Source organism: Sceloporus occidentalis, unplaced genomic scaffold (genome assembly GCF_023333645.1).
Source record: "Sceloporus occidentalis isolate IW3139 unplaced genomic scaffold, rSceOcc1.0.p SCAF_6, whole genome shotgun sequence".
Classification (NCBI taxonomy): domain Eukaryota; kingdom Metazoa; phylum Chordata; class Lepidosauria; order Squamata; family Phrynosomatidae; genus Sceloporus; species Sceloporus occidentalis.
This window is the reverse complement of record NW_028316986.1, coordinates 9,536,268-9,548,976: the sequence shown is the minus strand read 5'-3', so window position 1 is coordinate 9,548,976 and position 12,709 is coordinate 9,536,268. Positions and strand designations below refer to the sequence as shown.

The following is a 12,709-nucleotide window of genomic DNA, read 5'->3' as shown; positions in this document are numbered from 1 at the left end:
TGCTATTTAAATGATGCATGGGTCCTAAGAGTCTGGAGGTCGCACCAAAGCCACACTCCATTCCTAAGCACTGGAGTGCAGCTTTGGTGCAGCTTCTGGATTCTTAGGATGCATGCATCATTTAAACAGCATACCTCCAAAGAGACCCGAAGCAGCTTTATTTTGGCAGTCTGTAACAGGCCTCAAGGAAGTTAAATTTGTACTAGTAGAAAAAGGATTAAGATTTAGTGGGGATTATTAGCAAAAGGACAGAGAATATTACTGTTGGAATACAGTAAGAGAGTCTGGAAATTAATATGTAGAAAGAAAATTAACTACTGCAGGAAGGAAGTGGCGGAATCAAAAATCCTAGTGCTAGGTGTGCATCATGCTGGATTTAGGCCTTCCAAGGGTATTAGTAAACATTTACCCAAACATTTACTTGATTACCTGGAATCAAGATAAGACTAAAATGTTTGAAAACATGAGTTAAAACTGCTATGAATATGTGTGATTACATATGAAGGTAAAGAAATGCGACAATTATTTTATGTTATATAGTTATAAAATAGGGAACTGATTATAAATCATCATCACCATCTCTGTATGTATGTGTGTGCCTGTGCCTGTGCGAGTGTACAGCTAGAAGTGCTACTGCTAAACCTGTCTTGAAACGTGCTCTGAGCAGCTAACAAACAAAATGCTACTTTCAGATGCCCTCTTTTTAACATTAATCACTTATCAATTCACTGGCTAAACAAAGATAATACGTAGATGGCTTTAATAATCTTCAAAACAGATTCATTTGTTCTCAACAGATTATTGGGCCTTAAAAGTATTATGTGATGTAGTAGGATTTGTCCTCCTAAAATTTCTTGGGAGTACTTTGCACCAAAAAATTGGTAGTGAACACATTAAAATTCAGTATCTTTACAAAAAGAAATAGCAAATACTGTATGAAAAAGAAAACTTATTGGTGACTTTTAAGTTTGAACATGTACCCATCAGAGCTGTAAAGTAGTTTCCTCACTGAACTCCATATACACACATACATATACAGCCATGCACGCGTGCACACACACACACTAGTAACCTTCACGTCTTGACTATTAACTAACCTTCATGTCTTGACCTATGATCAGCTTGAGCTTTCAACACCCTGTACAGGAATAAAATTAAGTCCATTACTGTAGTTTGTGGTGCAAAATACTCACAATAGATGGTTTTAATAATCCTCAAAATAGATACATCTGTTCTCAACAGATTATCGAAGCATTAAAAGTATTATCTGATATAATAGGATTTGTCCTCCTAACATTTCTTGGGAGTACTTTGTACAAAAAGATTGGTAGTGAACAAATTAAAAGGCAAGCATTCTCTGAAGATGCCAGCCACAGATGCTGACGAAACATCAGAAAGAAACTCTTCTAGAACATGGCCACATGGCCCGAAAAACCCACAAAAAACTAATTAAAATATAGTAGCTTTCCTACCAGTGGAGTAAATGAGAAGAAAAAGGGCAGAATTTAATGGAACATGGAGGGATAGTACCACACATGGTAACTTGAGCCAGACTAACAAAACTGCTAAGTAGGTTCCAGAGTACAGAACATGCACAAAGCCAACCACATATGATTGGCAAATTCCTGTCCTGGCACTAGCTTCTTTGTATGCAATGGACTTGCACAGAGAAGTAGATTTAACCAGTCTACAGAACAACAGTCTTGCTGCACCCTCTGTTGAGGGTGGAGTAAGTTAGAACTCGCACGATCTCTTATGTCAGCGGTGAAAAGGAAGTGAAAAAGCAAGCCCATATGGACTTGATACCAATACAGAACAGTGTCTGTGCTGGTTGCTAAAGTCAGAGCTATTCAAAGTGCCAGTCCTTGGACCAGTGTCCTTGGCACACTGGATAACCTAAATGCCACTCTGTCCCCATGTCAAACAGCCTAAGAAACTTTGACATAAAGTATTCTGGTGTAGCCTATCAATCCACTTTTAATTGTTTTAAGGCATGTGGACAATACCTAGGTTCTCAGCTTTGAGTTTTAAGGCATGCCAACAAAGATTCCCATGTGCAGATGTTCTTTTTTCTTTCTATATTTAAGGACAGTTTCTTACCCAGGGTTGCAAAAATTATTTTATTCATTTAAATCCTGCCTCTTTCCCAGAACTAGGACTCAAAGAGGCTTAAAGTGACTTAAGGGACACCCAAAAATTGCAGTAACTCTAAATTTTAAATAAAAAGTTGTATTTTCCTGAGACTGCAAAATCATCTATTTCAGTATGATGCTATAATACAAATATATATACTATAAATCTTACCAAAGATATTAAAAAAAGGTTATTGTACCTAGGCGCCAAGTTGTCATATGTATAAGCAACACACATAAGTCGCTGAATCAAACTGGTTCCCTGGACAAGTACAAGAAATACCTTTAAAAAAATTGAAGTCAAAAGAAAACAGTTAATGCAACTGCTACCGTACATGTTATACAGATTCTTTATGCTATAAAACAAATCAGAAAAACAGCTGTGTTCACTATATGACTCTCAGTGTTGGACAAACCAACAAACTACTTTGGACTTAAGCCAAATATACATGGACTTAAGCCAATTATTCCATTAAAACTTGCCAATAATAGAGTTTTCTCATTTATTACGCTAACCATGGCACAACATATTTCACAAAATTCCAATTTCTTAAAACTTGGCCTGAGACTATTTCATTTCATTAACATAGACACATATAATATATGAACAATTATAATGGTTAAACTGCTTCAGCACTTGGGCTTTCATAATGTGTCAAGGACAGGGATGGGGAGAAAGGCAAGTTGCTTACGAGTAATTTTCTGAGTGTTCATCCATGTGTTTTTCACACCTAGGGGTCTGCACCTGCAGATAACCCTCTTTAGAACCTTCTAGAAAGCTCTCTACCAGATCAGTTCAAATAACTGGCTGATAGAAGAGGTACCAAACGTGCCACAGGGGTGGGGGGTGGGGGGTGGGCTTAGGATATGCAAGTCGTCACTGTGGTCCCTCTGGATCACAAATGTGGGCAATAATTACCACGTTTACCATGTTACACACATGGCCAAGATGGTATAGCAGACACAGAGTTGTACAAACAGAATGAACTTAACATTTTCTCTATTTCACTACAAGTAAACAGTTGTCCATGTATGAATCCTAAATTAGGAAGTGTGGAAGCAACTACAGCCATTATTTTTGCAAAAACAAACAAACAAACAAACATGGTACAGTTGCCAATCAAAAAAGGAGGCCAACAAACTGGCAATATTTTGAATCACAAAACAAAACGGAGAGATTATGTTGGAAATAGGTGTCTTTCAGGTGGCAAAGAAAGCAAAAGAAAGGTAGAAATGTGGGGAAATATGGAAATATATTGAAATGTGGATTAATATGTTGACACCCCCAATTTCTAGAACAGGATGCATACCACCATCCTTTGGGTACAGATGTTTATTATGGTCATTGTATAAAAATATTTTATGCAGGGAGGCAGTATATTGTTTGAAAAAAGCCTGGAAGGCCACAGTCCTCCAGGTCGAAATTACTTCAAAAGCAATGTGTGATACTAAAATTGATACAGTGCACCCTTGCTTTATGTAGGGATCCATTCCGGACCCCCCTGAGTAAAGCAAAAAGCGCATATGCTTGAGCCCCATTGACAATAATGGGGCTTGTGCATGTGGCACACCATGGGTGCACGCACCATTTTGTTTCCGCCGCATGGCTTTCAGCATAAACTGAAAGCCACGTAAAAGGCACCCGCATAAAAGGTATTACGCGGATGCACTGTATAGCAATTCTTGAAGAAGAACAGAAAAGTGGAAAGCAGAGGTGCTGAGATGCTACCACTATAGTGGCTGAAGCAGAACTTATGAGAAACTGATGTGTATAAGGGAGAAGCTCCCACCAAATCTGAGACTTCTAAAGATTCCAACAATAGGTGTTCTCCACAGGTTCAGACCCACGGATGTGATGTAGAGAGGCCACAATGAAGAATTTTGTTTGGTCTGCATTTTTAAGTACGCTGATGCAATTCACACTTCCTAGACTTACATGTAGTTCAAAACAGTATCCTTCAGACTGCATACTTCACGAATTTTTGTTTTGCAGTTCTCAACTCAGAAATAGTATACTAGAATGCATAAACATTGGGGAAAGCCACGTAAGAAAATGCTTGTATTTGGGAAAGTTGGGAGCAAAACTGTGAATGTTAGTGGAATAGCACACTGGAAAACTTACTGTGAAGTCTATTCTTGCCATAGAGGAGGATCAATCCATTAATGGGTTAGTTCCTATCACCACATAGGCAAGGCAAGATATTGCATTACTTAAAATGAACCTCTATCAGTTCTCATCTCCTCCTGTTTCGCAAGCCAAGAGACAGGATACAACAGAAAAGACTCAACGTGTCTAGGAAAGGAATTACAGTCTCACCACACCTAGAGTGGGGCTGGATGGCTCCTTCTCCTAAGAAAGAATGGACCTTCATGGTAAGTCCTCCAATGTGCCATTCTCAGCCAGCAGAGAAGAAGCCATTCATTATAGGATCTACCCAAGCAGACATGTGCATTAGGGTGGGAGGTGGCAAGAATATGTTTTAATGTGGTACTCCATGTTGCAGAACCTTCTACTAAATGAGGCTCCGGCTGAGGAATATCTGTCTAGTTTACAGTGTATAGTGAATATGGATGGAGCTGCCCATGTGGCTGCTCTGTAGCTTCCTGCTAGGGGTGCATTAGTAGAAGAGGCAGCAAGTTGTGGATGCTCATCTAATTGAGTGTGCTGTTACATTTTATGGTTTTGGAGGACCTAAGGTCTTGTATACCAAAAAGATGCACATCCATCTGATTAACACTGTAGAAGATACCATCATTCCCAGTAGGGTGGGAAGAAAGGATACAAATGAGACTTCTGATTTTCTAAATAACCTGTATAGTTTTTACATCTAGTTTGTGCCACTGTTTTTTCAAGGGGTATACTGGATGAGGGCAGAAGGAAATACAGTGGGCCCTTGGTATCCACTGGGGTTTGGCTCCAGGATCCCCCATGCATACCAAAATCTGTGGATGCTCAAATCCCATTAAATATAGCAGCACAGTAAATGGTACCTCTTATATAAAATGGTAAAATCAAGATTTGCTTTTAGAATGTATATATTTTTTGTAAATATTTGGATGCTCGAATCCATGGATTAAAAAAATCATGGATAAGGAGGTCCAACTGTACTATGGGGCTGGGAAAGATGGAGCACAGGATTTATCTTGTGTTTGAAACCTAGGTCCAACCACAGCATAGCTGTACCAGCCTCAAATTTACAATGAACAGAAACAGGATCTTGATAGAAAGAACCCTGAGTGGAACAGATTTATGTGGTTCAAAGGGGGGCTTAGATAGGGATTTGAGCACTTTGTGGAGGTCCCAAAAGGGAAATCTGTGAAACACAGGGGAGCTGAGGAGTGTTGCCCCTCTAAGAAATCTCACACTGGAGAATATGTGCTGGACGCTAAATAAAATGGTTGCTAGTATCAAGTGTTTAGTAAAGACTGTCTGGCTTAAGTCCCATGTCAAAAACTGACTGCAGGAATTCTAGAACATCCTTTATTTTTGCTGTCTGGAGAAAAATAGATTTTCTATGAGATTAGTTCAGAACAGTTTTCCAGATTACCCCTTACATCTGAAGAGTGGACTTTCACCTAGCTCAGTAGTCTCCAACTTTTGGTCTCCATTTGTTTTGGATTTCAGCTCCCAGAAGCCCCAGACAACTTAGTCAACAGTCAGAAATAATGGGAGCTGAAGTCCAAATCATAGGGAGGACCAAAGGCTGGAAACCACTGGCCTAGATTATAGGAGTGTTTACCACCTTATGGGAGTACCTTGCTTTAAGTATGTTCTTTGCTCAACCACCAGACAGCTAAGTGGAAAATTCTGGATTTGGATGGAGGACTGGATCTTAACTGAGATGATGCAGAAGTAGTGGGAGCATTAGTGGTGCCTGGCTGGCCAGAACTAAAAGGTAGGAAACCATGGCCTCCTACAGGGCCACTAGGACTAATGATGCCCATTCTCCCAATCCTCTTCAGCACTCTGGGTTTGAGGGGGATCTTGGGAAATGTAGACCTCACAGCCAGGGAGTCTTCAGGGTATCCTGGGCTTCGGCCTTTGGAGTGTAAAATCTGGTGAGGTACTTGGGGAGTTTGTGATTTGCATCTGAGGTGAATAGGTCGATCTGAAGGGTTACCAAAATGTGCCTGCAGTTGAGCTGAAAATATATAAGTCCAAACTCCATTCCCCTGGGTCCAGAGTGCGGTGGCTGAAAAAGTCTGGCTCCTTGTTCAGGGTTCCCTGAATGTGTTGGGATAAGACAGAGAACGTTCTTCTCTGTCCAGGATAAGAGAAGGTTAGCTTCCCTGTGAAGTGAGTGACAAAGATCCTTCTTCCTTCAGGATATAGGATTTGGCTGTTTCATTGTCTGTGCAGGCCAGAATGTAGTGTTTCTGAGAACACATAGCTGAATGAGAGCTAGTTCCAACCAGTTGATACTGTGGCATTGTTCTATTGTACTCCACAGTCCCTAGGCCAACAGATTCTGGCAGTGTACCCTCCACCTCATCCTGTGAGGCTCACATCTGTTGTGAGAATTAGTTAGGGCAGAATGCTCTTTGAGAACCTGTGTGTGTTTGCCCACAGCAGAACAAAATACCTGACCTCCCGGGGCAGATGTATTCATGTGTGTCTGTCTAAGGCAATGTGTTTTGTCCCAAGAGCGATGCTATGGACTTTGGGTGTAGTAAGGCCTCTGGCTCTCGGGAACACAGCCAGAACAAAAGACTTGTCCACAAATTTCTTAAGTTTCCAAAAGCTGGTTATAAACACAACAAACACGAAACTGATCTCCTTTTTCTCAACAGTCCTTCCTAAATACCTTGCTCTCTTCTTGGTGGATTCTATCTTTCTTCTTCTGAGGACTATCTTTCTTCTTTTGTGGACTTATCTTTTTGTCAAAGGAAAATACTCTCTCCAGGTCTGACTTGGCTGAAATCTTACTACACACTGAAACTAACTAGAGGGAGACAGCATAAGACCCTGGGATTTCCCACAATCCTTGTCTTTCTTAAAGCTGTAGATCTCTATTTTCCCTTCTAAACTAATACATAGAAAACCTAATATAATCTTAACAAAGATGCTCTGGAGGCATGACACAATGAAACTAGGAATGGTATGAATAGCCACTGAAGTGGTCAAGAATGGAACCTTGTCCAAGTTACAAAGTGAATTTAAGAAATCATGACCATCAAAAGGGGCATCAAGACCATGAGATTGGCACACAGTAAGTCTTTGGTATCTGCTGGGGTTTAGGTCCAGGACCTTCTGTGGATACCAATATCTGCAGATGCTTAAGTCCTCTATTATAAACAATGGGGTAGTAAAATAGTGCCAAGTGACTTCTTGTTTTAATATTTTAAAGCCATGGATGGTTGAATCCATGGATAAGAAGGGTTGACTATATTTTGATTTGGCTAAAAGCAGAGCTTCCTGCATTTTTGGATCCTGTCTGGAGAAGGGTAAATGCATCCCTTCTTGGTGTCTATAAGGACTCCAAGGTATTATGAAGCTGTATTATTTTAGTGTGAACAGGATGATGAACAATGCTTGCATGGCTTCTTGAAGAGAGTTTAATTTTACAAGGAGATTATCGAGGTATGGGAAAATATGTATTCACTGTAGTCTCAACATTGTTACAGGAGCTATCATAAGTTCTGTAAATACAATGGGTGCTGATACTAGACCCAAGTGAAGTGGTCTGACTATATAGTGGGTGTTGCAGTAACAAAGGCCTGTTACAGACTGCCAAAATAAAGCTGCTTCGGGTCTCTTTGGAGATATGCTATTTAAATGATGCATGGGTCCTAAGAGTCCGGAGGTCATGCCAAAGCCACACTCCATTCCTAAGCACTGGAGTGCAGCTTTGGTGCAGCTTCCGGATTCTTAGGATGCATGCATCATTTAAACAGCATACCTCCAAAGAGACCCGAAGCAGCTTTATTTTGGCAGTCTGTAACAGGCCAAAAACACCTATTTAAGAGCTGCATCTGCCCTTTTGTCATTTGGGACTTTAAGAGAAGAATCTCCTTATCCAGGTGGCACAGCCCCCATGAGGAGAACAAAAACTGGACCACCAATATAAGGGGGTTTGAGAAATTCTATTGTCTCAGGGTTCAGGGCGTATAATTTTTTTGTTATATTTACACCTTTCCCATCCTGCCCAAGTGAATCCCATTTAATTAGATATTTGAAACCAGAAGGGAGAGGGAAACCATGCACAGAGGTTTTGGGTTTAGGAAACAGTGTTGCCTCATGAGGTGTTCTCAGAGGGCAAAGTATTAATGCTGGAGGTAGAATCAATCTCAGCTTCATGCAATCCAAAAGCTTTGACTACTTTAGATAAGTGAGGAACAAAATACTCTAAACTAAAATGTCTCTCCCTTGCTAGTTCTTCTTGTTCACTAGTGCATTATCATTCCTCCTCTCCCAGTCAGATGAGTCTCTAAGGGATGTTGTATAGAGAGGAGCAACATCTGGCTCCTGAATAGGATAAGAGTGTTGAGTGTTTGGTCCAGGCAAAGTGACAGAGTCCTCATCATGTGAGTTGTATTGGCAGTGCATGCTGTTTAGCCTACTTGCTAGTCATTTTTCTATGGGGGTGGGGAGGGCCAGAATAATCTCTGACTCTTCTACAGGCCAATGGAAAGAAGTTGGTTCATTCCCGTCTGCTCCTTTGCCACCAAAGAGGAAATCGCTGAAGCCATATACCCTATCAAACAAAAGAATGGATGTAGCCAAGAAGAAGAAGAAGAAGAAGAAGAAGAAGAAGAAGAAGAAGAAGAAGAAGAAGGGGAGGAGGAGCCGCCACTACACCAGGCATGGTATTGCTACTCACAATCACTGGCATCTATAAAATAGGTTTCAAAAAAGGCTGCTGCAAGACGTTGCACACTTTCTTGGACTTGGGAGGTGCTGTAGAAGAAATATAGGCTGCAGCTGCTGTGGTACAGTTGGAGGGGTGAAGTTGGAGAGGGTCAGTTCCCATCTCCTCTTCTATAGCCCCCTTTGAATATTCAGCATCAGTCACCTGCTCAGAGGTTAAATCCTCTAATTGTTTCCAATCGCTCAACCATTGTAAAGTCAGAGCGTCTCTCACAGAAGCACCTAACAGTGTACCTACATCCCAAACTACACAAATGTGCCTTGGGGCAGGAGCTCAGAACAGTGGGGGGAGGTTTAGTGGATTTAGTAACTAGTGAGGGAGAACATAGGGGCTTTTTATAAAAAAAAGTATAGAACTGAGAAAAGGAAAAAAAGAGAGTGAAATTGAAGAAATAATGTGAGAGAAAGTGGAGGAGACAGACATATGAGCTTTCCTAGTAAGGCAAAAAGAACAACTGAAGAAAGAGAGCTAGAGGTTCATTTCAAATAATATTATCTCTTGCCTAGTCTGGGTGACAACAGGAACTAACCCCTTTAGTGGATGGGTCCTTCTCCGCTGGCTGAAAAAGCGCATACAACATATAGGAGAAAACTATAAGCCAAAAATGTGCCCCCACCCCCAAAAAACAATATGTTCATCCTTTTCTAAAATTCACAGACTTAAATGGAAATTATATGCATGGGACCTAAGAGTAAATACAGTGCGCCCGCGCCTAGCGTGGACGCATTTTACACGGCTTCCAGCTTACGCGGAAGCCGCTTGGGGAGGGAAACAATGGCACACATGCCCATTGTGCATTCACACCACTCCGCCACATGCACGAGCCCCATTATTTCTTATGGGACTCGAGCATAGGCAGATTTTCCCTTACGCAGGGGGATCCGGAATGGATCCCCCCGCGTAAGGAGAGGGCATACTGTATGTGCAAAACTGAAATTTACTGAAAATAGATTGGTTTTCCCACTCCTTGTGAAATGTTTGCAGTCCTTCCTGATAGTCATGCAATTTATCTGTTTCTGGCAGAAGACTGGTAGACTGCACATACATCTCTGCTCTGTCACAGCTCCCTATACAGCATCCCTAGCATAATACAGTGGTCCCCCGGGTTACGAAATTAATTCGTTCCGCTGCCCTTTTCGTAACCCGGAAGACTTTCGCAAGCCGAATTGCCATAGGCGCTAATAGCGAAAGCCGCTTTTTGGTGCGAAATAGCGCCGAAAAGCACCAAAAGTTTTTTCGTAACCCGAAAAAACTTTCGTAACGCGGAACAGTTTTTTTAAATTATTTTTTTTCGTAACCCGGGAATTTCGTAAGGCGGTGCTTTCGTATCCCGGGGTACCACTGTATTCAAAATACCTGTTTCAGGTCTTTAAAAAGGCAAGCAGTTGGGAGAGCCCCCTGCTGCTATTTTCAAATAGGGGAAGCTGTGACACTGCCACTTTCATCAGAATCCAATTGGGGATTCATAGTTGAGAATATGGTTTCTATCAGCAGAATCAGGAGGGGGTAATGTCTCCTCCCCCACAAAGTTTCCTGTGCCCCTCAGAAACTGTTCTGAAGAGCTGGGAAATACTCTGGAGCTACTTTTTGGCTAGCATGGAGGGCTAGAGGGTAGAAGGGAGAGAAGGACAGGTTGCTCACCTGTAACAGTATTTCTTCGAGTGGTCATCTGCGAATACATACAAATGGGTTGTACTGCGCCTGCGCAGTGCCTTCGGATACTTTTGGAATCACTAGGCAAAGTACTCTTTGCAACATATAGAAACTTTTTGGCGGTAACTCTGCCCATCCCTTATAAAGCCCCTGCTTTCCTGCTCTTTCCCCAGTTCCGCAATTTTCCGCCAAGTAGGCGATAAGGGTGAGCCAATATAGAGCAGGACACTGAGGGGAGGATGGGCGGGATTTGTATGTATTCGCAGATGACCACTCGAAGAAATACCGTTACAGGTGAGCAACCTGTCCTTCTTCTTCGTGGTCTCTGCGAATCATACAAATGGGTTGAGACTAGCAAGCTAAGGTTGACGGCGGAGGGAGTGTCATGTCACCTGTGTCTCCAAACACTGTTATTATATATCAATAAAGTGAAAGAGAGAAAACAAACACAAGGTAGTGGTCCAAGTGGTGTTGTTATTATTATCCGCATAAAATTTGAGGTAAAAAACCAAACCAGGGCTTCATGAACTCAAACCAATAGTTCCATGAGCCCAGAAACCTTGAAGTTAGAAATAACTATCTTGGTATGGAGTGATGCAAATAGAACACAACATAATGCACCCCAGTCCATAGTCAGTGTAACCCAGACAACAAGACAGCCCTCCCAAAGGCTGCGTCCCTCCTGGCCCTGGCGTCCAACCTGTAATGCTTGATGAAAGTCAGAGGTTGAGACCATACTGCAGCCTTGCAGATGTCATCCAGGGGCACACCTGACAAAAAGGCAGAGGATGCTGCAACTGCCCTCGTGGAGTGAGAACGAACCCTAGCTGGCAAAGGTTTACCCAAAAGTTCATAGGATAAACAAATGATGTTAGACACCCACTTAGAGAGTCTCTGAGCCGACACGGGCAGTCCCTTTCTGGACTCCGAATAGCACTGGAACAGTCTTTCGGAGCGGCTAGAGTCTCTAGTCCTGTCGAGGTAAAAGGCCAGGGCCCTACGAACGTCCAGGGTGTGTAGGGCTCGTTCGGCATCGGTGGTCGGGTTCGGGGCCAGGGTCGGGAGAATAATGTCCTGACACATGTGGAACATAGAAACAACTTTGGGCAGGAAAGTAATGTCTGTTCTGAGGACTACCTTGTCCCGGTGAAACCTGAGGTATGGTTGGTCTCGGCGGAGGGCACAGAGCTCGCCCGCACGGCGGGCAGAGGTGATGGCCACCAGAAAAACCGTCTTCCAGGTTAGAAGTCTAATGTCCGTGGTGGCCAAGGGTTCGAACGGTTTAGATTGTAGTGTTCCTAATACCGCATCGAGGCTCCAGGCCGGGGGTGGTAGAGACGCCTGCGGATGGAGGTTGTTGCATCCCTTAAGGAAACTCTTTACCAAGGGGTCCTTGAAAAAGGAGGGCCTTCCATCGAACTGGAAGAAGGAACAAATGGCCGACAAGTAGCACTTGACAGAGGTGAGGCAGAGGCCTGAATCGATCAGAGACATCAAAAAGTCCAAGACCACCGGAGTAGTGACTTGGGCTGGAGACAGTTGTCTGTCGGCCAGGAACCGAAGGAACCTGTTCCATTTTAGAGTATAGGACTTCCGAGTAGCTGGCTTGTGGGCAGCTAGGATGACTCTGCGTACGGGAGTCGGTAGCCGTGCTAGGGATGGATCCTCCATGCTACTAGAGGAAGGGTGTCGATGTCCGGGTGTCGAACCCGACCCTCCTGAACCGTGAGTAGATCCGGTCTGTGTTCGATCCGGAGGAAGTTGGCCCGGGAGAGGTGGAGGAGGCAGGGGAACCAAGGTTGTCCCGGCCACCATGGGGTGATCAGGATGGCATTGGTAGAGTCCGATGTCATCTTGGAGACTGTCCTGGTGATCAGCGGGAAGGGGGGAAAGGCGTAAAGCATAACCCCCAACCAGTGGAACCCGAACGCGTCCCCGAGGGAGTGTTCGTTCGGCGTCCGGGAGCAGAACTGGGGACAATGGGTGTTGTGGACAGTCGCGAACAAGTCTATTTGTGGGGTTCCCCACCGACTGAAGAGGTCGAGCACCATGTCG

General features: G+C 43.1%; 1 protein-coding gene across 2 annotated transcripts in view; it reads right to left on the bottom strand.

Annotated features, from left to right (window-relative positions):
* USP34 (ubiquitin specific peptidase 34) overlaps positions 1–12,709 on the bottom strand; it is a 170,106-nt gene that overhangs the window by 61,087 nt on the left and 96,310 nt on the right. For both annotated transcript variants that reach the window (XM_089528821.1, XM_089528822.1), the window contains exons 35-36: positions 2,333–2,415; positions 1,098–1,138 (exon numbers count right to left, since the gene is read on the bottom strand). In XM_089528821.1, the coding sequence (XP_089384947.1) occupies positions 1,098–1,138; positions 2,333–2,415 (124 nt within the window). The remainder of the gene's footprint in view (positions 1–1,097; positions 1,139–2,332; positions 2,416–12,709) is intronic.